The sequence below is a fragment of the Trifolium pratense genome, linkage group LG6 (assembly GCF_020283565.1).
Source record: "Trifolium pratense cultivar HEN17-A07 linkage group LG6, ARS_RC_1.1, whole genome shotgun sequence".
NCBI classification, from domain to species: domain Eukaryota; kingdom Viridiplantae; phylum Streptophyta; class Magnoliopsida; order Fabales; family Fabaceae; genus Trifolium; species Trifolium pratense.
In genome coordinates, this window is record NC_060064.1 from 19,954,737 (window position 1) to 19,969,238 (window position 14,502).

The 14,502-nt window shown below is 32.2% G+C and overlaps 2 protein-coding genes across 2 annotated transcripts; one reads left to right on the forward strand and one right to left on the reverse strand.

Moving 5' to 3' along the window:
- Positions 1-2,048: 2,048 nt before the first annotated feature.
- Positions 2,049-6,296, forward strand: LOC123890186. Its single transcript, XM_045939740.1, has 5 exons — positions 2,049-2,182; positions 2,275-2,521; positions 3,436-3,505; positions 3,592-3,678; positions 6,048-6,296. Exons 2-4 carry the CDS (start codon positions 2,339-2,341, stop codon positions 3,639-3,641), a joined length of 303 nt encoding a protein of 100 aa, XP_045795696.1. The 5' UTR covers positions 2,049-2,182; positions 2,275-2,338; the 3' UTR covers positions 3,642-3,678; positions 6,048-6,296.
- A 2,566-nt stretch (positions 6,297-8,862) lies between these two features.
- Positions 8,863-11,275, reverse strand: LOC123890185 (putative GDP-L-fucose synthase 2). Its single transcript, XM_045939739.1, has 3 exons — positions 10,996-11,275; positions 10,827-10,893; positions 8,863-10,235 (listed from the first exon to the last, which is right to left on the reverse strand). Exons 2-3 carry the CDS (start codon positions 10,840-10,842, stop codon positions 9,277-9,279), a joined length of 975 nt encoding a protein of 324 aa, XP_045795695.1. The 5' UTR covers positions 10,843-10,893; positions 10,996-11,275; the 3' UTR covers positions 8,863-9,276.
- Between the last annotated feature and the right edge of the window lie 3,227 nt (positions 11,276-14,502).

Sequence of the window (14,502 nt, forward strand, 5' to 3'; positions counted from 1 at the left end):
GGTCTTCATATTAATATGAGTAAAAATATAGATCTAAGTAGAAATTATAATGTGTAAAAAAAAACGTAGAAATTATAAAATAAAAAAGTCATTTATATTAATGCAAACGAAGAAATATACGTTCCCGTAGAAATTACATAAAAAATAGGCTCCCGTATTGATGTATGAATTGAAAATATGAAATATATGTTCCCTATAAAATGTAAAAAAGGTGACTTACTAACTCATAAAATCATAATATCTGCAAATAAAATGTAAAAAAGGTGACTAACTAACTCATAAAATCATAATATCTGCAAATAAAATGTAAAAAAGGTGACTAACTAACTCATAAAATCATATTGATAGAAATATATGATTAAAATGTATTGTCATACTATAAAAAATATACCAAAAATAAAAAAAAAATAAGATTTTGGAATTGAACATGTGAAAAAATATATGACCATAAGAAAATTGTTTCAACGATGAAGAAAAAACCAAAAAGATTTTTAGAAGAATTTCAAAATGTATTTCCCAATTCCTAATTATTCCTGATAATGTATAAAAATGTGATACTCAAGAGCAATATTTATAGCAAAAAAAAAAGCAATTAATCATATCAATTATTCCCTTAATTCGAGGAAGTAATTGAAACAAAAAAAAAATCATATATTTCTTAGAGGTGTATTTGATTGAGATTTCAAAGGATTTTAAAAGATTTTTTTATGACAAAAAAATCTTGAGGTATTAAATCAAGATTTCTACAAAAATTAAATAAATCTTGTGGTATTCAATTAAGAAAAACAAGATTTTTTTTTCGGAGCAACAAAATCTGTTGGTATTCATTTGAGATTTGTTATTATTTTCAAAATGTCTATTGGTATTCAAAAGTCTACCGATTTTGATGGATTTTGAGAGACTTTTTAGTTGAAAATACACTTGATAGACTTTTTCAACAATCTCACCAAAAGCCTTGAGCCTTTTTTGAACGTTCCAAGACTTTTTTCTTTCATCATTACTGTATCAAACTTCTTCTTCTTATTTATTACTTTCGTAGTTCATCATCATTGTACCCGGTTTTTTCTTCTTCTTTTCTTTGTTCACTTTTTCAACAATCTCACTTTTCTTTGAACCACAACTCATTATTGATGAACAATTTAAAACATGTGATAAGATGATTGTTAATACCCTAATTATGAAGTTTTCCACCACTAAGCTCATCCATACGAAAGATGTGTGCGAGCACATTATGAGAACGAGGGATATAAGTAAAGATTATTGAGATTGATATGTCTGAATATTTTATTGTGCATTATATTTTGAACATTATTTCATCCTCATATGAACCCTTCATAATTTCTTATAACAAACAAGAAAAAATGTCAATCAATGAACTCTCTCTTGACCATATCAGGAGAGGCTCAAGCCCACGTGCAACATGGGCAATGACAAAGGACCTCTTAAAAATTATGACCTCAAAAATATTATAGGGTATTAGTAAGTTAGAGAGTGTAAAAATTATTTATATTACATCGCATGGCGTATGGATGAACAGTTCACTTATGGGTTGAAAATTGTGGATTAAAATTTTAGATCACAAAAAATGTTGTAAAAAAGAGTAGTAAAAATGAGTTGTAAAAAAGATCGACGCGCACGAGAGCCACCTGCTGAAGATGCAAACTGAACAAAATGATCACACAGAGTAATGAAATCCATCAAAGGTATACCAATCCACGAGCGCACTAAATCCCAAAGTAAAAAAGTTACTTTGATCTTAATGTTAAAAATAAGAATTTATAAATAAAGCTATTGTTTGGTAATTTCAATATATTTTTTGGTTTAGACTTTAGAAGTTACTTTTGAAAGGAAAAAAAATTGTTTGGTAGAATATTCTTACGATCTTTAATGTTTATAGAGATAAATTTAAATTTTGTAAAAAAAAAAATCATAGATAATTATATTAAATAAATAAACATGACAAAGAACATTATACACGTCAGCTTATCCTAACAAAAAAAAAAAATCGTAAATTGCTTTTCGTGTTTAAATTAAAACGAAAACAAACACAAACGTTAACAACAACTCTGTTATTCGCCGCACTGTCTTTTTCCTCGTATAGCTGCTCCTCTCTCTCAAAACTGCAAAACCCCTTCTTAATTCTCCATTTAGCATCACACAAACCTCTCAAAACAATAAAAAGGTAACAAATTTCACAATCTCAATTGCAATTTCTTCAATTTAAACCATACCCATGATTTTATTTTATGTAAAAAATATTGGGAATTTTTTTAGGGTATAAAAAAAAAACAGTTTTTGAAGAAAACCCAGGTGCTGAAATTGAAATTGGAAGGGATATATGGAGAGCAGCAAAGGGAAAGATAGCAACGAGCGTTTTCCTCTTTCTGGGGTGGTGGCAGATTGTGTGAAGCGTTGGTTTAAAGATACTTTAAGGGAGGCTAAAGCTGGTGATGTTAATATGCAGATTTTGGTTGGTCAGATGTATTATAGTGGCTATGGTATTCCTAAAGATGCTCAAAAGGTAGGGTTTCTTTGTTTTTTTTGGGATTTGGTTGAATTGTTTTTAATTAATTTGCATTGGATTGTGGTTTATTTTTTAGTTGGTTTTGGTTTTTGGGGTTCTATGATGTTTGAAGAAGTCAATATTGTGTCACAATAGAGAGAAGAACAAGTTGGTGAATTTTAAAAATGAATAAAACCTATGAAGCACCAACACAGAAACACAAACACCATATATGACAACACGTCGACACTGATGATAACTTTAGAAAATAGAAGTGATTGTATGTAATTATCAGTGTGACTAATGTGTCAAATGACATGTATTTAATATGAAGTGTTGATGCTACAAAGAACAAATATCAAGTCCTTTATGTGATCCTAATACTTGTATATGCTACTAACAATGTTTTATATCACGGCCACGTTGCAATGCCTGGTATTGCCAAGAACTGCAGCTGATATGGCTTCTGTTGCGATGGTGGAGTCGTAAAAAACTCAGATTTCGTGGCCTAGATTGCAGTTGCAAAGCTTTTACAGAACAATCATATATACCAAAAATCACACACATTTATATGAATTTAATTGAATGCTTGTATTCCTGTCTATATATGTGTTGTCATGTATAATAGCAAGATTAGTTGTTCTATTGTGGGTGGATGTAATAACTTATAAGTATTTTCAAGTTAATAATGTTAAAACTTAATGATTTGTTTTTTGGTTTCCTTGTTATAAACTTATAATGTATAATATGCATTGGCAATATCAGAACTGGATGTGAGTAGTTTCTATTGTAAATTATATGGATTTTATGAACTGTTATTTGAGTATAAAGAGTAGTTGATGTGATTATGATGTATGAACAATGAATGGAGTGTAGATGTACTTGTATGTATTTTGGTTTGAGAGGTTAATGTTATTGGTTTGGAAATGAAGGGAAAACTTTGGCTAACGAAAGCCTCGAGGCTTAGATCTCAAGTTTGGAAAGTTGGAGATAAGCGTCCAGGTAAACCCCCTCCCTTCTCATTGGAAGCTTATCATTTTTCTTTGTAATTTAGTATAACTATTTTTTGTTTGGTGCATTGTTATTAGGTTATAATGCAAGTGATTCTGACTCTGATGAATCAAATGAGGATTCTTAACAAGACTAAATTTGGTTCGGCCCCTAAATTATGAAAGGCGAGTTTATCCCAATGTTTTAAACACTCCTCATGTTGTTACGCATTAATGACTTGTTTTTTTGTGCTACATTTACTATCTAATTGAAAAACGTGAGCCTCCAGCTTTCAGATGTGTGATTTATTTCTTTGTTTTTTCAGATGATTGATGTGTTTTGTATCAGGTAGCTCATATATAGTTCTGACATGGAAATGTTATACCTAGTTTTATTATTAGTTCTATTTGTGTCATATTTTTAGAATGACGGGGGTTATTGAGATTCAAGCACTACAGTATGTTTTAAGAAACATGTGATCGATGAAAATTTATGTTGAGAATTGAGATTCAAAATTGTGTTTGGCGTAATGAGACATGTGATTTGATTTCATATAAAATTCAAGAGTTTATGTCGAACTTACATGAAAAGGGGTGTCAGGAGCGCTATAGATGTCAATATTTTCTTTCCTTTTTTACGTAATAACCCTTAGATTTGAATTTGAGAGCTTAATACAGCTACATGTTCTCTTTTATTTTGTCTGTTGTTCCTTGTTACCTTACCTTAGACCTTAGTCTCATACATTTAAAATGAAAAGTAATTTTCAGAATAAAAAAAATGAGGCATAGTGATTAATGTCAAGATGCTAAGTTTTTCATTATTGCTTTCATGGGCTTGTGCCCTTAGCTATATGAAAAAAAAAGTTTTTCATTATTGCTTTCAATCCTTGAGGCTTTGTTTGCAAGTTTGGAGGGGAGGGTTTACAAAAAAAGGAAGAAACAAGTGGAAGGAATAGAGAAGAGTTTGGGAGGGGTGGAGTTTGGAGGGTTCATTTTTCTTCATAACACCAAAACCTCCTGATTTGGTGAACTCAAAAATTGTATTGGATTTGGAGGGGCGTTTTGGATTTGGAGGGTTTATATGGAATTTTCAAATTTAACTTATGTTATAATATTCTTAAAATTAAAAGTATATTAATTGTAAGCATTTATTGATCATTCTCATGATAAAACTTTCTCAAAAATTGTGAAAGATTTCTCTATTTTTCTCTCTACTTCCGTCCCTCCAAACCCCTCCCCTCCCCTCCAAACTCGCAAACAAAGCCTAATTGTTTTGGTATCATGAATTGACTGTTGTCAACATTCTTCTGACAAAAAGCTTTAAATTGTTCATTAGATATAAAGATAAAGCAAATGCTAACAAGTGCCCAGGGGCACTAGACAAGAAACTAAATGTAGAAAAACTTTTTTGAAAGTGGTGCATTCAACATCATGAAAGTTAAAATTTTGGTTTTTTCAAGACAAAATTTTATTTCCCCTAGAGCACTTGTTAGCAAGTCCCTAAGATAAATAGTACAAAGCAACTGGTCTGGTGGTTGAGTCTGGTACTTGGTTTATGGCAATATACTTTTCAACCTTCAAGAAGTTTGATAGTGTTTCTTGGCAATGTTGTTAAATAGCCACTATAGCGTAGCGTAATTTGGACAAACCGATACTGTTCTGCGATACGTCATTTAATACAAAATGTTGTCTAATAGCTGCTATAGTGGTGCTATAGCACTACTGCATAGCGGAATTTTAACAATCCACTATTTTCCGCTATCCACAATTGACAACATTGTTTCTTGGAATGTCCAGTTAAAGTCTTATTTAGATAACTAGCTGGGGCTGGGATTGTGTGCATATCAATTTTGGATAAATATGCATTTCATTTTATCTTATTTGCACATAGTGAGAGGGTGTCAGTTTCAAGGACGATAAAAATAAATCATGGCAATTTCACCATGTCCAAATGGACCATTTTTTGCGGTGGTTTGTGGCAAATTATGCGCAGTGAAGCAGTAAAGTACTAAAGTTACATATAGAAATAATGAATTCTTTTGCTTGTGAACATATTGCAATAAAATATGAAAAGATTTAATGTTGGTTCTATTAATTGGAAATGTAACATACAATGTTGTGAACTAGCGACTATAGCATACAGAATTTGAACAAATTGTTAATGTTCTGCGATGCGTTATGTAGTACAAAATATTGTCAAATAGTGGACATAGCAGTGCTATAGCACTATAGCGTAGAGGAATTTGAACAAGCCGCTATTTCTGCTATCTGCAATTGATAACATACTGATATGAAAATACTTGATGAAAAGTGTAAGGGAAACTGATGTAGTACAATACACTGGACTAAGTTAACTGCTTGCCCTCGAGTTTTGTATTCCAAAAGGCATCTTTTTCAACAATTGATGTTTTTTGCGGAAAGTTGATGGATTTGTTGAAACGTTTAACTATTGAGTCTTTTCATTATTGTGCTTCACATTCATAACAGACCATTCTTGATTTTTAGGTTAAATTGCCCTTTCTGGTAGTTTGATCTTGTGCTCATTTGTTTTGTAGGTGTATGCATTGCACGACAACATGCTTCTTCATAGCCACCATATGGATGTTGTTCTATTTATACATTTGCTTTGTGATCAATTGTATGGTTTACCACACCATTTTTTTTTATCAATCAAGGAAAAAGAAAAGTTATCTTATTTGATTCTGAGCAAACATTGTTGGTTGGTAATTTAAGGGTTCTTTCTCACTTTCCTTGACATGGCACCATATCATGAAAATAGAATAGAGATTGAGTCTAGCTTTATAGTTTATATTTTTTTTCTAGACTTGGTACTTTACATCATTTTATAAGACTCATTTGTCTCTAAAATGATGCAAATCCCTTCAATTTTAGACTCATCTGTTTGATTTCATGGCATGCTTCATTCTGTCATATGTTTTAGTTAATCTGTTACATTAAGGTTCCGATATTGATATAAGCATATGCATTATGTCAACTAATAGTATTGTTAGTTTTTGCTGAGGGTGGAGATTAACACTCAACTCTCTAACTTCTCCACGTCTCCCACAAAGTCATCCTTATATCCCTTATCGGGGTTTATATTCACCTCTAGCGACATAAAAATTTGCTTGTGTATCATCATCAAATCAACATATGTTGATGTATCTTTAGGTAATCCTGTTTTGTGTTAGACTTGATCTTAATTAGATTTGTCAATACAGTTTTTTTAGTTGACAGTGGAGTTCAAATTTAAAATTTTGGTGTTATTAAAATTTAGGGCTAATTAAAAGATAAGTGGCTTTCAAAAACACAGTATTGTCATGTGGATGTACTTTTCTGCTATGAAACTATTCAAATTGTTTAAGGACAATATTACTAGACATAGTTTAGTTAACATAGGATCAAGACATATATTGGTTTAGATTCCTTTTTAACTTATGAGAGATTTTTTCTTCACTTAAAACAAGTATAAGATTTTTTATGAAAAAAAAAAAATCCTTATAAGCATCTAAGAGTTTACAAAGAAGTTAAATGAGATGACTAATTTTGAACTTATATGAGAAATTATTTTAAACTGTTCTAATATAACTTTTCCTGAGTTTCACCAAGCACTTATAAAAGAACATGAAAAAAAAATATATTGTAATGATTGAATATTGGCTTCCAACATCCATGAACATCTATCTAGAAATAATATAAGCGTTTTTTTTTTAAAAAAGTTCTGTTTAGGAATATTGGGAAAAATCTGTATAAAATAAAGATGCAACTTGAATTGAGTTTATAAAGAGTGATGTTCTTCACTTTATAAGTTTGTTTTGTAACAATGAATTAGATCAAATATAAAATCTAATATGGTATTATACGCTATATATATATATATATATTTTTGAATCAGTACGCTATTTGTTTTCCCAACCCATCACTAATTCACCATTGGACCCAATTGAGAAGGTTTCACAAAGTTTAAACCTAATTTAGTATAGCCATGGTAAGAGAGAATGTGAGTGAAAGATAGGTATGGAGATGTGGGAACTCAGGAGGACACTATCAAATGTCAAACAAGTTTGGCATGAAGCCATCCATTGAAGGTATTTTATATGGTGTGGAGGCTTTGTTTGCAAGTTGATTTTTGGAAGATTTTATAGGAGAGTTTCAAAGGACTAAGTCTATATTTTGATACATAGTTAATATTTTAAAATAATTGACGGAAGAACATGATAAATGATCACATAATACTTCAATCACATTTACATCATTTATAAACCAAAGAACACTTACATCATTTAAAAGAAAAAACTTTATAGGTATCTTAAGTTAGATTAGAAGACAAGCACTTCCCTCCCCTCCACTCCAAAAACAAACTCACAAACAAGATAATTTGTTCAAGAGAGGGGTAATTAGAAGAGAGACATCAGTGTATTTGGGGTTTGTGAGGTGGAGGAGTCAGTTTCACATTTATTCTTTGAAATGAACATATCTATAAAACATAAAAGCAAACCATTGGAAATAGCGTCCTTCATAGAGACGGCAAAAGCTTCGGCATGGTCCTAGCTCAAATCAAAATATAAAGGGTTCAATTCTTCGATTGGTCAATAGTGTGCAAATCTGATGCATTGTATCGGGCGGGTGTAAGGTGTATAAGCAAACCAGTGTTTGTGTAATGTGAAGATGCATAGAAAGTGTGCGAGCTTAAAACTATGACGGAGTTTAGGAAGGTTGATTTGGAAATTGTGGTTGATTGTGACAGGTTGAAGTGCTTTATTTTCATACTGTGGTTCCTGATCTCAAAATGTTACTATGTGATAAACATGATGGTATGATGCTGGTTGCAATGGTGGTAAAAGAAATGCGGCAGAGACAGCAAGTATGGTCGGCGGCTTATCATTGGTTATGGTCATGGTTTGAAAGTTCACGTTTGAAAAATAAACCCTTGAGTGACTAGTTTTAATGTCAAAACTAGCTTAATACAATCCAATACCGAAGTAACTTTTATGGACTAAAGCTAGCTTTTTTTTCTACTTGAATCGGAGAAGGTATTTTATCTTCTAGAACTTTAACTACTGAAGTATACCTTAAAACCAGTTCGATATTGTAATGTAATACAAACAAATTTTAGTTCAGAAAAAGAAAAATGTTTCTCCATTCTACTGAGCTGATAATGTCCATGTTAATTTGCTCGACTAACCAAGTTAATTGCAAGTTTTCCATAATGTCCAAATTGTGGATTGCACAGTAATGGCAAAAGAATGAAGCTACTTCTAGCAGAAAAATGAACGGACAAGCATCAAAACTAAGAAAAGGACCGAAACTACGCACCAAATTGTGGCAGCACAATTCCAACTTTAAACACCAGAAGCTATGATGCACTGATACAAAATATTTCCTTTGGTTTAGGGTTTAAACTGAAGATATCATATGATACACCATACAGCATTTTTTTCTTGTGCTTACTCGATACAGGCCAATATAAAGTAAATGATTCAAACTAAACAACAAACGCACATGATAATTTGGTGGAACAAAAACACTTGGTACAGAAAAACCTTTTTTTGAAGGATGGTACAGAAAAACCTTATGAACATGGTTTTTAACAATGGCTCTTCACTATCATGATAACTTAAACAAGAAAAACAAAATAGCACCGAAAAATTCATCCCACATAGTACAGAAAAATGGGTCATACACTAGAACTGGATAATTATTTTATAAAAATAAACTCTTCATATTGAAATGACAAATACCTATAAAACTTGATATGGCACAATCTGCTTAAAACCAGAAGTATCATTGCTTGACATTCTCTAAGTACCATTTATAGGTATCAACAAGCCCATCCTTGAGTGAGACTTTCGGTGTCCAACCAAGGGCTGCAAGTTTTGAGCTATCCATCAGCTTTCTTGGTGTGCCGTCCGGCTTAGTACTATCCCAAACAAGATCGCCTTCAAATCCCACCACTTCCTTCATCGACTCAGCCAATTCCTTAATAGTAACCTCCTTTCCACTCCCTACATTCAAATGCTCAAGTCCACTGTACTTTTCCATCATAAAGACAACAGCATCTGCCAAATCATCTACATGCAAAAACTCCCTCAGTGGACTGCCGGTACCCCACACCACAACCTCCTTGGCACCATTGACCTTTGCCTCATGAAACCTCCTCATCAAAGCAGGTAAAACATGTGAATTCTCGGGATGGAAATTGTCATTTGGTCCGTATAAGTTGGTCGGCATCCCTGAAATTGCATCCCACTTGTGTTGAATTCTGTAAGCTTGGCACATTTTGATCCCGGCAATCTTGGCAATTGCATACCATTCATTTGTTGGCTCTAAAGGGCCAGTAAGCAAAGCATATTCAGGGATCGGTTGGGGTGCAAATTTAGGGTAAATGCAAGAAGAACCCAAAAACAAAAGCTTCTTAGCACCGTTACGATAAGCAGAATCAATGACATTGGTCTGGATTTGGAGGTTGATAGCAATGAAATCAGCTGGATAAGTGTTGTTGGCATGGATACCACCAACTTTGGCTGCAGCTACAATGACATACTCAGGCTTTGTGGATGCAAAAAAGGCTTCAACATCAGATTGTCGAGTGAGATCAAGCTCAGCATGAGATCTCAAGATTAGATTCGTGAACCCGAGTTCAGTCAGCTTGCGAACAATGGCCGAGCCAACAAGACCTCGGTGACCAGAAACAAAAACCTTGGCTGATTTGTCATCTAAAAATGAACTTGATGACAATGCAGCTGCAAATATACACACAAAAATCATAAATCCAAATATTAGAATTGTAAGTAATACTTTTCTTTCTCTTTTACTAATTTAGGTTTAGAGTTTTTGCCAGAATGAGTTAGCATTGTTATTGACTCTTGGATCACTATGATTCAACTAAACAATAACCACCTTTGAATCTAATAAAAGTCTGCATTGCTATTACTATTAACTAATTTAAGAATTAAGGGGTAAACCACCATTTTGGTTCCTGGAAGTGTATCTAGCTGTCACATTCGTCCCTGAATGTATTGAAATTGCAATTAGGTCCACAAGTGTCTCTTTTATTAGTCATTTTGATCCTCAAATATGTTTTTAGGTAGTCAATTTGCTCCTCAAATGTGTTTTTGGTTAGTCAATTTAGTCCATAAAATTAATAACAAAAGAGGGCACTAGGGATGTATTTGCAATTTTGATACATTCAGCACCAATATGACAGCGATGACAGCGAGTTTCACTTGGGATTCAACTCAAATTGGTATTTGAAACAGTTACGATTTTTAATGAATATAATCAAACAGTTGGAAGGCATAAATGAATACAAGAAGAAGAATAATAACCCTTACCATCTTGGCTTCCCATATTTGAGGATTGATATAAAGCTATTGCCACTTCAAAATTCGAAATCAAATCCTGAAACAAAACAAGTTACAATCACCATTTCAAACTTTAACAAAAACCCACTTCCAAAATCACAAAACAACAAAAGGGGTGGAGGAGAAATGGAAACTTTACCTGAAATTTGAAGCGAATCAATGGAACTGAAAGGTGTTCGTGAGAGGGTGAATGAGTTTGTGGGTAAAAGGGAATCCGATCCAATGGTTGAATTAAACTCCGGTGAATCGGACTCCGGTGGTGGAAGATGAGATCTGAAAGATTCCGGTGAGATCGAATGAGAATGGTTTTTCTGATTACTCTTTCTTTCTATCACTAAATATGCGAATCAGCATTTATGCTTAGTGGCACTTATCTTCTGTAAATTGGATTCTTGTTAATTTGTTTTTAACCCAAAACCAATTTTTTATCTGTCAAATAGGTTTAAATATAATTTTGATCTATTTATTTTTAATTTTTTTGAAGTTTTGATCCTCTATTTTAAAACCAATATTTTGGTCTTCTATTTCAATTTTTCTTGAGTTTTGGTCCCCATTTAATTTTAGAGTCAATTTTAATGATGAGTCAATGTTATTAATGATGTGCTTATCAAAAAAAAAATAAAATGTTATTAATGATGTGGCACTACACACTTGGCCATAATATGATCTATGTCATTAAACTTTTATTTTATTTTAATAATATTTATTTTAATAGAAAATAATCATTAAAATAATATTTTAATAATACTTCCCCTGGTCCTTTTTATAAGGAACACTTTGAAAAAATCATACAGACGAAGAAAATACATTTAACATATTTATTTTCATTTAATACTCTTATTTAATTACTCTTTATTCAATTAACTTACTTATTTTTAAATTCTCTCCCATAATAAATAAGGGCATAAGTGAAATTGAAGATTTAAAACATTTGAAAATTGGTCAAAGTTTCTTATAAAAAAGATCAAATTTTTTTCCCAAAGTGTTCCTTATAAAAAGGACCGGAGGGAGTATTTATTTTAATTTAATATACTATTATTTTAATTTTATTAAAAAAAAATACTATTATTTTAATAAGTAAAATATTTTATTAAAAAAGTATTATTGAAATAGAAGAAAAGTTTAATGAAATGGATAATATTTTAGCCAAATGTGCAGTGCTACATCATTAATGTCTTTGACACATCATTAAAATTGACTTTAAAATTGAGTGGAGGCCCAAAACTCAAGAAAAATTGAAATGGGGGATCAAAATATATGACTTTAAAAATAGGGGATCAACAGTTCAAAGTTCAAACAATTGAAAATAGGAGGACAAAAACTGCATTTAACCAATATTTATGTGTGAATAAGTTTTGGGTTAAATTTGAATGTGACTCTTATATATATATATATATATATATAGTGTGCATTTTGATTTGATGGACTAAAACAAAACAAGATAATATAGGATAGAACAAAACTGTACCAAAGACACATAAGACGATGATATTTTTATATTTGAAAGTAAAATGAATATTTTCGTATTTTTGTATTTTTTTTATAGTTGTATTGTGGACAAAAGATTATCCTATGGTTCGCTGAGGAACAAAAATTCTTGTTTTTGTCCTATTCATTGCTACCTATTTTGTCCAGTCCGATATACCAGTTTCTAAATAAAAAAAAGGTACTAGAAAGTTGTCCAGTTCAATCCATTGTTTTTTACCGGATCAAATGCACCCATAATGTGAGTCATTTCATATTATTAAAGGGATTTATTCATAACATTAATTAAGAGGTTAATATGAAACTAATAAATAAGTTACGAGACTAATTGTTTAATTTAGTGTAGATTTTTTTTTAGAGAGGCTAAAAGTAAAAATTAATATACTTATTTAAAAGACCAAAAATATATATTTAGAAACTTCCTTAAAAAATTTATAAGAAAAAGTTATGTGGGATAGCATGATGATAAACATAGAAACTTCCTTGTTTTTAATTTCTTAACTAAGAGAAACTTCCTTAAAATAATTGAGAGCCCTTGAGCACCGACAATAAAATACTCTAAAATACAATGATTGAGATTCACAACATATCCTGCCAACCAAGTTAGCTTCCTCCAGAATTGATTTTTTTTTTCTTTTGCATTTATTTGAAAGTACTATATTTTAACAGGATTTCCTTGACTTAAATTACTTGCTTGGAAAATCGATGGTGATTGGAATAAATTATGACAATTTGGAGCTTATGGCGGAAGAGAAACACACAGATATGGGAGGACAAAGTTGAGACTGTCTTGCAGATTATTGGTCGTGCAAATCATACTTTACATGTCTGGCAGCACGCACAGAGTACTGCTGCTAACAGATCAGCTAGCTCCAATCCATGGCAGCCACCGCCACCTACCTACCTCAATTGCAACATTGATGCAGTTGTTTTCATGTCGGAGAATGCAGTTTGCCATGGGATCGGAGCATGTCTTAGAGATAAGGTAGCAGGATTTGTAGCAGCTTTCTCATGTCATGATAGTGGTACTTTTACTGCAACATCGGCGGAAGCTTGGGGTTAATGCAAAACCCTTGAGTGGATTGCTTTGATGGGATTTAATAAGGTGATATTTGAAATGGATTGTAAAATGGTAGTAAATGATGTTCACGATAGTAAGCCTAATCGCTGTATGGTTCACTTATTCATAGTTGTCGAACCTTACTTAGAAATTACTCCAACTATGCCGTTATTTTTACTATGCGACAAGCAAACGGTGACACTAATGCTCTTGCACGGACAATCTTTACCCATGTTTCTCGCGTTACTTTTGATGTTATTTTCCATTGTATTGTTTCTATTATTTGGAATGAAATGTCATAAGTTTACTTGCATAAATTTTTTTTTACTACTTCTCTACATCTAATGAGAAATGGGGCCAAACATAATTTTGATAAAGTTTTTTATAGTAAATTTTTTATCTCATTTCATTCGCTAGAATATTATAAATATATGTTGAAATATAGATAAACCCATAGAAATTAGTTAAAGATTGAGCCATCCGAATAGGACTATGAACGACTTTATTGACTTGTTTTCTAATGAATTTAATATGAAAGTTCACAAGATTAGTGCGAAAATGTAAACTCCATGAGTGGTCGTGTGATGAATCTTCCGCTCCGCACTACCATATTGTACCCTCTTACCTTTATGGTGATATGGTTTCAGGCTTCTTTGTTCGCGACCCTCCGTGCAAGGTTGTTTGCGTTTGTATCCATTGTACAAGAGGTTTGAGGGTTTTTTAGGTAGGTGGCGCCGCAGCCTTGGCTTTTAATCCCAGCTCGGAATCATGAGTGATATGTTGCTCAATATCAACTCTTCCAACCAATGTGAGACTTAACTCACTTGATATATCTCGACATCTTCCCTCAACCGCGAGTCTCTTCATGTCAGCCATTCACTGTTAGGCCATGAGGAAGAGCCTCACCGGGTTAGATCGACACATTGAGTCCAGAGCAACCATACATGTGATTTTTTATATCACATATCATATCTTCATCCAAAACCTTAAAGCATTAGGTATATAGATCCTCTCATTTATATGTTGCTTAATATCAACTCATCAACTAAAATGAGACTAATTATATATGTCAACAATAATTCTCAACAAAAAGAAATAAAG